We start from the raw sequence: 13,233 nt of genomic DNA on the forward strand, positions 1-13,233 counted from the left end.
GGTCCATAAGCTAGCTGTAAAAATCCATGTAAAGCAGTAATAAAGATGCATTTTGAGTTTGTAACTCTGATCTGATAAAGAGCTAAGTGGGATAGAAATGTCATTATATAAAAGAAAAAAATGTGGCAAGTGTGTTACTGACCATCACATTTTTTGGATAGCCCTACTTCTAAGTGATCGCCATACAACTACATGCACCTTCTAATGTGTTTGTGACACCTCAAAACTATGAGTTATAATCTGCTCAGCCAAATTTGAATGATTAAAAAACAATCAGCACTCTTTGGCACGTTTGCTGAAGGCCCTGAAACCAAAGCAATTGTGACAAAGTTGTAGCTTCTCGCAAATGTCAAATACCACTATGATGTCACGTGACATGACTTGTTTGTGGTTTGAAAACAAACAGACATTAAAGTCTGGTTGGTGCTCACCTTTTCAAGCTGTTTTAGTTCAGTTGTTTGGGCCACACTAGGGTTCAATTTAAAATTTCTGGAAACAGCTTTCACATCAGCCCAAATGAACTGCACTAACCAAGGAAATAAACCTTAGTTCATTTTAACTGACCCAAACAGGACCGCTACTACAGTGCTGTCAGTTGTTTTTGTGTGCGTTTTTATTACTCTATTAAAACTACTCATTAATATGGCATGAAGCTTCAGTAATTTCAACGATACACATCGCAACACAAAAATTAGCCAAATGTGGTGGTTGGCAAAATGAATTTATTGATGGCAAAATGACTATTTGGTATTGCCAATGATGGTACCAGCTGCTGACAGGACATCTCATCATTCTTAGAAATTTAAAATAGAAAGCCCAGCTGTTCAGTAAATTGAGGCATTCGTGGAAGATGCAGAGCTAACTAGCAAACCAAAGGCTGCAGTAACTCGTGGTCAAGTTGGCCAACCATGAATGCAAATGCGCTCATGTTTATCTAATGGTATAGTGATGGGGGAGTGGTCATGCTATACACAGCTTCTTCAATTTCTAATTTTCCAAAAACAATCCTGAACACAACAATGATTAAAAATAGCTTTGCAGGATGGTGTTATATTTTCCATTTGGCAAGCATCCGCTGGAATGCTCCAAGTCCGCAAATGTGCATGCATACAAAATTTGTGTCCCGATAGAGTGTCCGTGTGCCAACTACACGACAAGGGCAGCAGTGCACATGCTCAGCAGTATTGTGCATGCACAGAATACGTAGACGCTGACCCACTGCGTATGTGTGGAACAAGTGCTCTATGTGGGCACCCAGCAGACTAGAAAGTAGCATAAAAACAGCAACTGCACATCTCTGGTGTCTGCAACTGTGTGTGTTTGAGAATTATCAACTCCACTGTTCAGTACTACATAGCTTCACATGTCTATACCAATTATTCTCTATTGTCTATAATTGAAACAATTTTTGGAACACATATGGAATTTTTCTTTACACAGACTAAAATAGCAGAATCGTAAATGGTACATTTACATCTCACAATCCAGCTGTAATTTACTAATCTCAGTGATTAAGCAAAACACAGTCAACCGCACAAATTTAGTATTAATAGTCCGTGTAGCTTCCCTTTCACCAGTGTGTGGTCTCATGATCACACCTGAAAATGAAACCAAAAGAGCAACAAACCACGCTGTATCAGCCTCGTACAATTACAAAAGACAAAACTATTATTTGCTCTGAAGTAAACGGCTGCTAGGATGAGGTTATTCCACCTGACCGGGGGGCTGTTCATTGATTTAATGGCTCTGCTGTTTGGCAATGTCCTACTAATTTCTTTCATGGATTTCCACTGGGTCCTCAGCTACTTTCATCACTGTTAGCAGGCGGCTGTGGTTCAGGTGGTAGACCAGGCTGTCCACAAATCACAAGGTTGGCGCTTTGATCCCCGCCCTGCTTCCCGAAGGGCAGCCAAGCACCTTACACAGCAGCTCTGCTAGCACTGGTGAAAACATTGTAAAGCTTTTAAAGTACCACCAAGGTAGACAAGCCCTATATAATTTACATATAAAGAGTAGACGGCATGGAGGCTATCCCTGTGCTAAGGAATTCATTTCTATTAAACTTCAAAGAAAAGTCATTAGACTGTAGGTTTGATACAGAACCCCTCATAACTGAGCTTCAGGGTTCAATTCAGGTTGTACATTAAAAAAAAAATGATTTTTTTAAAGTGGTGGAATGCATGTTTCTTTCTTCCTATTTGCCTTTTGTTCCACCTGTCTGTCATTGAAGGGCCCTGTCTTCCTAATATGTACTTTGCAAAAATTTCTAAAGCATGCAATCTGTGTAAACAATTTCAAAATAACAGGGTTCCATATGATTGGTATATTGGCATATACTTCCATCTCTGAATAATTTGGGAGCATGTGCCTAAGCTCTTAGAGCCTCGTGTGATGTCCTTGTAATAGCCTTGCTGTGATTGGTGAGACCATGGGATGGGGTAGTGCCCTGCTAAGAACTGTCCCCGTCTGTCAGATCTCATCACTCCATCGTGCATTGCTGGGGGCAGCAGGACCAAAACTGACCACTGAGTCAACTGACAAGACAGCTCAGCATCCAGTTATCCCAGAATAAGAATCACACACACAGGCACACTCACTTTAAAATTCAGACAGCCACACAGACATGTTGTCTTGGGAGCAAATGCGTGCACAGTCATGTTCACATTCACACACACTGTCACGAGAACGCACTGTCAGAGGGATACATACATACACGTAATAGACACAGACACATGCATGCAAAAGAAAATAGACAGCGCATTGAAGTGTGTGCAGGATCCACCCCCAAAACAACCACAATAAAGTCTGTGCGGGATACAAATGTGCTCTGACACTGGGGTTGGTAATGTATTGAGTTGTCTAAAATCTTAACAACTGACCCAGAAACGCTGTGCACAAGAGGGGTTTGGGGTAAGGGAGGAGGTCATGTGTGATGTAATGTGGAAGAGAACTAAATTGACATTTTCTTGCCCACTTCTCAAGCCCCGTAGTGGTATTCTCACTTTGCGTTCAATGAGGGGTGACAGAGTAAGGTGAGCAATTCTTAAACTGAGTGAATGTTCTTTGTTGTACAAAAGCAAGTGAATTGCTAAGTGGCTGAAATGTACATTCTGTAGGACGGAAAAATATCATTCTTCTTTTTAGAGAGAGCAATAGAGAGGGGACAAAACAGACAGAGAGAGAGAGGCTACAGAGGTCAAACACAAAGTAAAACAAGCAGCTGCAATATGTTTACAGCAGTAACCCTGAGGGAAGGAGAGGACCCAACTGCAATATCACATATATTTATTTTCAACTAAATGATTCAGAGAATTTAAGTTGGCCTACTGCATGCTTTTGTTGTTTCCCTGCAGACACAAAAATATGTGCAAAAGTGCAAAAAAGCATATGCAAAAAAATGTATATATACCAGACCTTTAAAAACAATCAGAACTTTTTTATAATGTATATTTGTTTTATAATAATTTAAAGGCTTCATATTTTACCAAGACTGTAATATAAAATGTAGCAGCATGCAGTGACTGGTATAGCCAGCATTTCAAACCGATAAGGCTCCAGGCTTTCTCAGTCCCTTGGTTCAATGTACGACAGGAGAGATTCAAGAGGAGTGCAGCCTTCCACCTGAAATGACCCCTCAGTGACAAGAGCTATGTGAGATTCTCTTTCAGTCTGAAAATGGTCCTGAAAATAGGTGGTTAGGGTAGTGAGAATCTCTAGTGCAATTCTCCATCACAGAGCTACAACCCCATTTTTCCCTGAGTTTCTCAGATTTTTATATCCACTGGAAGCCAACACCAGCATGTTTTAGTACTCCTTAAGGAGAGAAGAAAAAGAAAAGAATCTGTAGCATGCCCTTTGTAGTCAACTTGTGTTTTTTTTACTTAGTCTAAAACACTAATTAATTCCAGTACTTAAATAACAGTGGTCAGAAAAATCTGTTTTAGACATACAGGAAATGAAAGCTATCAAGTGTAATTAACAAGACTTTAAATAGAATATGCATTAGACAAAAACTCTCTGAAAGTTCTACATTATATATACATACCGCTGGGGCGGCTTCCACAAAACTGTCAGTTTGATAGAAAAGTGCAACTGTGTGTCAAAGGGGAAATTTCTCTTTGAGTGAAATGTCTCTGTGTGGTCTTGGTTGGGTCCACAAAGCTCGCTACACCACAGTCAGAGTGCTCCATACGGTTTGATATGCTGATATGTGTACCGTTTAAAGTTAGACCCTCTCCCTCACCAGCACCGCAGTGCCAGAGATCAAGTGATGCCGTCAACTAGCTAATGACATGACTGCCGCAGGCAACGGCCGGCAGCTTGATTTATACATAGGGACAGAGATGAATGATTCATAGGGTAAGAGAAAGATATCAGGACAAGTGGAAGCTATATGCTGCTCTTGCTCACTTGTATTCACGCACACACATCTCTTCATAAACTCCTTGGAACACTCCCTTATGTCTCATAAGCTTAGCATTACTCAACTGACCAGTCTCGTTACCACTACTCATAATGGTTCTGCAACTTTTTCCCTTCCCTCCTTTTGTCTCTACATTTTTATAACTGTTCCTCACACTGTCCTTCTTTCCCTCTAGGATTCATTGACTCCCTGTCCATTTCTTCTTCCCTACCCATTATAATGCAACGCTAATCCTAAATATGGAACCCACTGTTGTAGGATAAAATGAATGGCCCAATCATTCTGCATCAATTAGTCCATCCATCACTGCTGATTGGAGGAGGGGGAGGATGGGGGGGGGGGGGGGGGGTGTTCCTGGTGACTGTTCTCTGTGGGGGCAGGAGGGAGGCAGAGATGGCACGAGAGCGAGCGTTCGCACAGAAATGCAATTTTCATCACTATTTGGGAACCGCAAACTGCAGTCCACCAGATGACCTTGTCCTGTTAATTTCAGCTGAATGTCCTCTAAATTACGTCATCTCAGTAATAATTGGGTGCAACGATCTGACAGCACGGGGACACTTTTGAGATGATAATTTTTCAGTGATGGTCACTTTTCATCATCTCCTTGTAAAACACAGAATGAAGATTTTTCATACAAAGAAGCAGATCAACTTGGCAGTGAGGCACATTAATTGTTGTGGCTTTCTCGCATGTTATCCTGTCAGTATAATGGGATACATATTTAATAAAGGCATAGCAACACTTGTGCACGAGCATATGCTGCAGTGTTAATGTACAAGTGCACTTAAAAGTTCGCCTCACGTGGGATTTGTAGAGTTAAGTTGCTGTATAATTTCACTAAGTAAGTGCAATTTTCAAAATGACTTCTCTGCTTATGCAAGAATGAGGCCAATTCAAATAGAACTTTTTTTTAATGTTCATTATTTAAATGAATATCATTGGCCCAAACCAATGTAAGAGGGTACTCCCTTATTTTGAGGTTGCTATGAAAAGCAAGCGTGAATGCAAAGTCCTGCACAACCCTACTGAAATTACAGCTAAATACGCTTACATATAAAAATACTATTTTGAACCACATAGAGAGAGATTAAACATATGGGTTGATGTTGTGTGTTTACCTCATAAACAGTTCCTAACAGCAGGGCTAATTCCAAAGAGGGGGACAGACACACATTTATTTGAGTCCTGTCCCAACCACACTTAAAAAAGCACAGGGAACATTAGAGCACAAATACGAGGCAGGCCTAGATCAGAGTGTAACTAACTCCCCTCTAAATATGAGGAGATAAGTAAATCCCCGGGGTACCCTGCTGACTGCAGAATCTTTGCATTCAATTTATCATTCTACATTATTTAGGCTACTCCATGGGGAAATACACTATCTCTGTCATAAGTTATGCTAATGGCTGTTACTACCATCTGTGAACTGGGGACCATCAGTCAAGCGTAGTGTGCAATCTATGAGCTATGAGAATAATATGTCATCTTTGAGCGAGCAGTTTGGGGGCTTAAAGGAAGCTGGGATGGCTGTGGAGGGGACATAAGGCCATCCAGCCTAAACTGTCACATAGCACTATCCTATATCTCGACCTACACCCCTCCCCCAGCACAGAGCGCCGTGCCCCGGTCCCCTCCAATCCACTCAATAAACAGGCCTTGGGCAGGACCCAGACAGAGGATAATGGTTCACCTGGAGGTGACAAGAAAAGAAAACAGAGCTCTTTGCATAACAAATGGAGATAGAGATAAGCCTAGTGAAGCACTTAGGAGTCCTGATAAAGGATTATCCAAACATGTCTGAAACTGAATACACTGTCTTTTTTAAGGCATGCTGGAGTATTCTGTGGTAGTAGGAGTCAGTCCTGGACGTCTGGTCTGATAAATTCACGATAAACACATATTTTCACATCACACTCAAAGGTCAAAGCCAGGAGTCTATTACATTTCTTCTGTTAAGTAGATTTGTAATATACAGGCATTATACAAGCATGTGCACATCATCTTCTCAGAACAGCCACTAAGCACTGCCTTGTCATGTCACTGCGATTCTATATCCCATGACATCTTTAGCTGCAGAGGAGGCAAAGAACCACATGAGCACCACTGCAGTTGGGCACAATGACAGCAAGCATAATTAATCTCGTATATTCAAATGTGTTGGTACTCGCCATGACTCACACCGCTGTTTAGGAAACTTACGAGGGAGGAGTGCTAAGGGCCCCCAGCGCTGTAGCCTATGTTATGTAAGCAATGACAAAGGCTGGTGATTTCAGTGAGCGTTAGCAGCCCGTGGCTAAATTAGCCCAAGTCAGGACACACAAAAACAACCATGCATGCGCCCCCGCTGCTTGACTGGAGCAGAGAAAGGAGGCCCAACCTGAGAAGAACGATTTGTTTGGGTGGTCTAGTTAAAGCCTAGTGCTAAATGGGCAACGGTTCTGGTAAGAATTCTAATGAGCCAATTCCCCTCCTGGATGGAGACATCAAAGGCAAGTGGAGCTCCCTCTCTCTGGCTACACAGGGCTTCATGGTATCATTACATGGCTCAGAGTGCGCTTGAATGCTTGTGTGTGTTAGTGAGTGCGAGAGAAAGAGACAAATAGGGGGAAAGGAGGGACAGACAACAGGATGTTTACATTAGGTCTATTCTTTTGGGACTGTGCCAGCATCCAGCCATGCTGTGACACACATCACACGAGCAACCCGGTACCATTCATAATTACCCTCTATTCACAGAGGCCTCATTTAGCGTGCTATTATCAGAGATCATTGTTATTTTCCTCTATGTATGTTTGGAATCCCAGTGAGACCAACATGTCTAACGCAGATAACAGGACTATTTTGGTTAACCCATTTGTGTACATAATACTGAGGACACACAACCCAGAGAGAATTCCCATCAGTGATTTCTAAGGATTTAATAGAGCATCAGGGCATAAGAATCATTGCTTACGAGTTATTTTTTTCTAAGCATAAATAATGCTAGAAATATAAAAATGTGTTTTCAGGGTGCAGAAAAAAAAAATCTCGCCCAGGCTTTATTTTTACTTATTTCAATCCTTTTGTACACTGCTCTGGCTGCCAACCAACAAAAAAATCAGCAAAAAAAATGTCCTGCCTATTTTGCTGAGACCACGTAGTACTCTTGAATTAATGATCCGATATATATAGATATATGTAGAGAGAGAGAGAGAGAGAGAGACAGAGAGGTAAAATGTTTGTCTACAAAGACACGTAAACATAGGGGACAAACAAAAACCTCACAGGCCATGCAAGGCTAGAAACAGTCCTAAAAGTGTGGAGGCGGTGAAATAACTTCGATAAAGTAAAGACTTTGTCCAGTTTTCACATACTGGCAGGAGGCCCACTTCCAGAAGTGTGAGAACCAAGCATGGCTCAGGTGTGTGAGGCCAGCAAGATGGATCATCCTGTTGTGAAGCTGCCCCTCTACAGAGCCCCGAGAAGACAGCTGGAAGATAAGGAGGGCCCTATATGAGAGCACATCTCCTCTTTACATCGATCCTTACCGCCACCGAGGCAGGAGGTCTTCACATGTCAAGCCGCAGATAGAGGTAGAGAGGGTGGGCAGGGTGACAATGCAGAGAACAGTTTTGCAGGTTTAGCGGCCACCTTCGAGTGATAAAGACACTAGAAGATAAAACCCCTCTTGGCCTCACGCAGATAAAAGACCAACGGCGTAGAGCTTTGTTTTAGGGGGAAAATAACATTTTTAGCTTTGTGGTAGATAACAGTAATCTCCAGTTATAATCATCATTCTTTACCATGGACCAAAAAATAAACACAACCTTCACAAAAGCTGCACGTATGAGAAATTTTAAAATAACACACTTGTGACTTGACTTGTTGTGGTCATTATTAATGCGAGAAATGTGAGCCTTAGCATTTTGGAGTTAATTGACCTTATATCTTGTGCCAGAAACTTGGCAGGAATAGCATCGCTGGAAGTCAATTAAGAATGAAAAGAGGCTTTGCTCTCAAAAAAATGGCACCAGCTACAATTAGAATTCCTCTGGAGTTAATAAGCACAGCTGCAGGTCACAATCAACTGAAATGTTTTCTTGCAAAGTGAGACGTTAATTGACACATAAGATCGCATGCTTCATTGTTGACGGCCACAAATTCAACTTGATTCTTGTTGGTGCTGTGTCGAAACACAGCAATCTGTTATTAGTTGAAGAGGCGACTGGATCAATCAACAAGGCTAAGATTTGGAGAACCGTATCAAGGTGATTTGCCACAAAATAACAATAATGAAAATATAATAGCAAAGAAAATTGCTTCTTGTGTTTCTCTGTACAGTGCAAATCAATTCTAAGGGTGGACTGCAAGAGAGACAGACAGCAATCAGGAGGACAGTATATTCAGCTTTACCGGGCCTCACTTGGTTATAGAGACGCATGTTTGTAACCTCTGATCTCAATCACAGAAATTCTTAAAATGGTTGTGTGCTGAGAACCTCTCCATGTCACTGATGGATTGAGATTCCACACTGCGAGCTTGCAGTCTTAACCATGTATCAGACAAGATAAGGGGCCACTCCAGACTGCATGATTGGATGTGAATAAGGTTTCAACAGCCCCGTGCGCACTCTAATGGTGCACTGAGCAGTTAACTATGCTGTGGCTTTGATGTTGCTTTATGCCCATCCGTTGCCTGACAGGCGGTAAATCTCTATAAATAAATAAATAAATAACACAGAAGTGTCATCTTGCAAGGTGCAGGAATTCTGTCAGAAATATGTTGTTTACTACTAAATCAATTTCTAAAATTTATTTGCAGGAGTACCATCTAATTTGGTGGGAACACTTGACATGTGTGTTAAAAGTGTAACATTTGAAAGTTTCTCCCCTGCTGATGGTTTAACTCTTAAAAACGTATCTGAGCAGCAAAGTTTTACATTTCAAAGTTTTTTTCCCATGAAAATAATCCTTTCCTGTCTGAAAATGACTTGGATGCATCTCTACGTAGTCCTTGCCTCTTTTCACACACACACCTCCAACTAATGGTAGCTTGAGCACACCAGCTCACCTACAACTCTTCTCAAACACTGTAAAACTACTTTAGCCAATGGCAAGTTGTAATATTGGGGTAATTCAGCCAAATGTGTTTAAAAAGAATTTTTTTTGTAGAAAAGAATGATGATTCAGAGAGCCACACTGCACAAAGTAAAAGGAATAGTTTGTTGGGTTTGTTACACACGAAACCTCGAAAGAATCGGAATCTGTGTTTTTGAGATGGACATCAGGACATTGCAGCTTCAACATTAAACGCCTCAGTCATGCTGCTTATTTCAATCATGGCTTGTCTTTCAGCATATAAAACACACCATTTCGAAATAAATAAAAACATTTTTTACAGGAAGAGATCATTAACCCATCTATCTACTACAGTTTAATGATTACAAAGAAACAGAATATGGCTAAATAAAATCAGGTCATACAGTTGATAAATGGACACTCAGCTATGAGTGAAGACGGATGCTCATAGCTGCATTATATACAGCTTTAAAAATGTCAATTACGATGACTCATTCATTGTGATCTTCAACATGTACTCAGGGAGAACATTTTTGTAAAGTTATAGATTAGATTAGATAGATATATTAGACAGACACATGTACCAAGTTCTACTGTCTTGGTTGGGATAACACTGTACAACTGAAGGCTGTCAGGAGACACATTTAAAGTGACAGCCAACACAGATGGATAAACAGATAAGGCTGGAGCAGTGACCTTGTTTCATTGTCATTATCAAAATCCCCCTTGGGACTAAAAATTAACATCTCACATGTAACTGGGAGCATTTTACCCCCGTTTCATCTTATTGTGCTACCAAATGATTATTTCAATCATGTCACTGCAAAAGTCAGAATTCAGGAAAAATAGGAACAGTGGGATGGGGCAGTAGCATTCTACGGGATTTCTGTACCCATTATCCCCACACCACAGTCGACTGCCTCAGATTTCCTCTGTTGCTTTGATGATAATGTTCTTCGGCAGGCCACTAAAGTAATGGCCATCTCTCTGTGTGGCACAGTGCAAGGTTGCCCTGCACTCCGTTCTAATGTTTTGGATTTAAATTTAGCCACATTTAACGCAGACACTTGAAAAGAAACAGGCACAGAAGTGTGCCACAAACTAAAGAATATACGTGTAGATGCAAGATCTTACACTACAATGAAAAACTAAAGCTTTCACTTACCTCCCCCACCTCCCAGAAGACTGGAGTTTGCTGAAAAGAGAGACAAAATGAGTCAGTTAAGTGGAAAAAGATATTAATCATTCAATAGAGTCAATAACATTTGGTTATTTTTAGTTTGGATTCTGCAACAGTGTAACATCTCATAAATACATCTGTAAGTTTGATTATCTAAATGATTGATGATAATTCCTTAAATGTGTCATTTATATCATCTATCAAATTCCACAAAAAAGAGTAGTATTGTTTGGGGAAGGATGAAGAAGGGTCTGAAATTGGCTTGAACGATAACACAGTTATGTTACAGGTTCTCGTATCACTTTCTCAGTTAAAGCTGTAATCACACCTTTGAATGGCTGTCTACAAGATTTAGCATTTTGATGGGAGGCTCCAACAATATCACACTCATCTGCTGAGAACAAACAACATGAATGACATCCAATAGTTTATCACATCCCCAACAGACAAGTGATCAATGTGCGACGCAGTGTTTTTCTTTACATATTAAATTAGCAGGTTGGCAACAATTGAGTCATTCAGTCAGCAGCTAATGTGACTGTGAGGTTTGCTTCTCACAAGTCAGAGACTGTTGATATGTAAAACACCCTCAAAGAAAAGCCCAGCTCACTGAAGTGTGCCGTCAGCTTTAAGACACCAATAGTATGACCTCGCCCTGTGTTCACGAATGACTGAATCCCCGACATTATCTGTAGTTTACTGGTTCAACTGAAGGTAACTGTCAGAGTGATATCTAACTGGAGAGTGTATCATTAAAAATGAACCCATTTTCATTTTGCTCTGTCAGTTACAGACAGCCACTGCACTTGAGAGAAGAAAGATTAGAGGGGATTTAAAGTACATCTGTTAATTTGCGTGTTACTGAAGGAAGGTAGCCTGCGTGTTTGAAGTGTAGTTCATACAGCGGGCAGTGAGAAGACTCATACACTGCAACCTGCCTTTAATGATCCTCAGTTTCTGCTACAGAATCGGCTATCATTAGCAGTCAACACTACCCCATTAAAAGCTTATTATTTCTCAAAAACGTTTTTGTGCACAAGCAACAGATAATGAACATGTGATATCAGGGAGCGTGCTCCACTCACAGCAAAGTTCTGTGGATTTTTTTGTTTTTTTCTCCCCTGATAATGTGTAAAAAGTGACTTCTGGAGTTCACTCAGTTTCCACATGTTTCTGTGAAACCATTATGGCTTTGTATTGTTCTCACTTGAGCACCACACATATGAGTGGGCACGACAAAGAAAACTCTCCCACTGCAGAATGTGTTTCATCAAAGGGCTTTTGTTAAATATATGTGTGTGTGCGTCTGTGTACACATACAGTATGAGCACAACATACACAAACAAAAAACAGCAACTCAAACAGGGATGTACTGACAATCCACTGTCATGTTTACAATAGCTCCTCTCTAGGTTTTTCTGTGATGAAAAAGACACTTGTGCTCTTCCAGCCTTTGTTTAGCTCTGGAATCTGTCAGCTATCAACAGAAAGCACACAACTCAAATGTGCATCATTTCCAGAACATCCTTTTACAACCAGGCTGGGAGATTTTCTCTTTATATCTTAAAAGTCCGGTTAAATTTAGAGAAATTTTAAGGTTTTATTACAAGAGATACCATTGATTTTACGGTAAATACCTCAAAATACGTAATTTGAGAAATGTTCTATAACTTTTATTATGATGTAAATTTGTTAAGCTTTATGACATTTGTCTATTATTGCCACAATGAAAGTGATAGTTTCAGTGCCAGTTCAGAGCAAGCTAATAGTATGCTAGTTTTCAGCAAAGTCTATCATCATTGTCTAGTCTCCTGGGGAGTCTTCCTATTCCTGAGCTATTAAAACACTGGGGTTTAATTACCTGACATTATGGAAATGCATGCCTGAGGGGGGCGCTTCATTTACTCCACACCTAATCAGAGATTGGAGATGTGGTTGCTAATCAGTCTGACAACTCTCCTGCATGTGTATGTGTCGGTGAGGTGGAAGAGTGGTAGAGGGGAAAAAGGGGGTATGCTGGGGGTGGAGATGTTAGATGCTTTCTAACCTCATGTGACTTGGTGTGTTTATGGCAATGGTCCACTGGGAGCTGAGGAGCATTCTCGTCTTCCGAGTGGGTTTGATAAATATGGAAGCAGGGAAAGGTAAAAGTCTTGCTTTATGCCTTTTCATTTCCCCTCTCCCTGCATCCTCTGCTTTAATGATCAGAATGTCATGAAACATGCTTTGGCAGTTTTTCTTAAAGAACGATGTGCGGCTTTTGCACACAAAATATCTGCAACCCACAGAGTAAGTGAACTCAGCCTGCATACATATCACATAAAAATTCCAAAAATGAACGCTTTAACAATGCATCTTCAAGCTGCTACAGAAGTTAACCTACAGCAGAATAGAAAGCCTTGGAAGCAAAGGCTATGAGTTTGTGCCTTATTCAGTATGACTTGCTTGAGAAGTGCTTCAATTATCCTGAGTGAAAATCAAAACAGAAATCCATATTTGGCCACATCCAACCCATGATGCATATTTTATAGTGTGTGTATTAATTATAAACTAGCTCTCCTTGCTGTTTT

General features: G+C 40.7%; 1 protein-coding gene across 2 annotated transcripts in view; it reads right to left on the reverse strand.

Annotated features, from left to right (window-relative positions):
- macrod2 (mono-ADP ribosylhydrolase 2) overlaps positions 1-13,233 on the reverse strand; it is a 415,173-nt gene that overhangs the window by 280,548 nt on the left and 121,392 nt on the right. For both annotated transcript variants that reach the window (XM_022198433.2, XM_022198432.2), the window contains exon 4: positions 10,649-10,678. In XM_022198433.2, coding sequence (XP_022054125.1) covers positions 10,649-10,678 — 30 coding nt within the window. The remainder of the gene's footprint in view (positions 1-10,648; positions 10,679-13,233) is intronic.

The sequence above is a fragment of the Acanthochromis polyacanthus genome, chromosome 15 (genome assembly GCF_021347895.1).
Source record: "Acanthochromis polyacanthus isolate Apoly-LR-REF ecotype Palm Island chromosome 15, KAUST_Apoly_ChrSc, whole genome shotgun sequence".
Lineage (NCBI taxonomy): Eukaryota > Metazoa > Chordata > Actinopteri > Pomacentridae > Acanthochromis > Acanthochromis polyacanthus.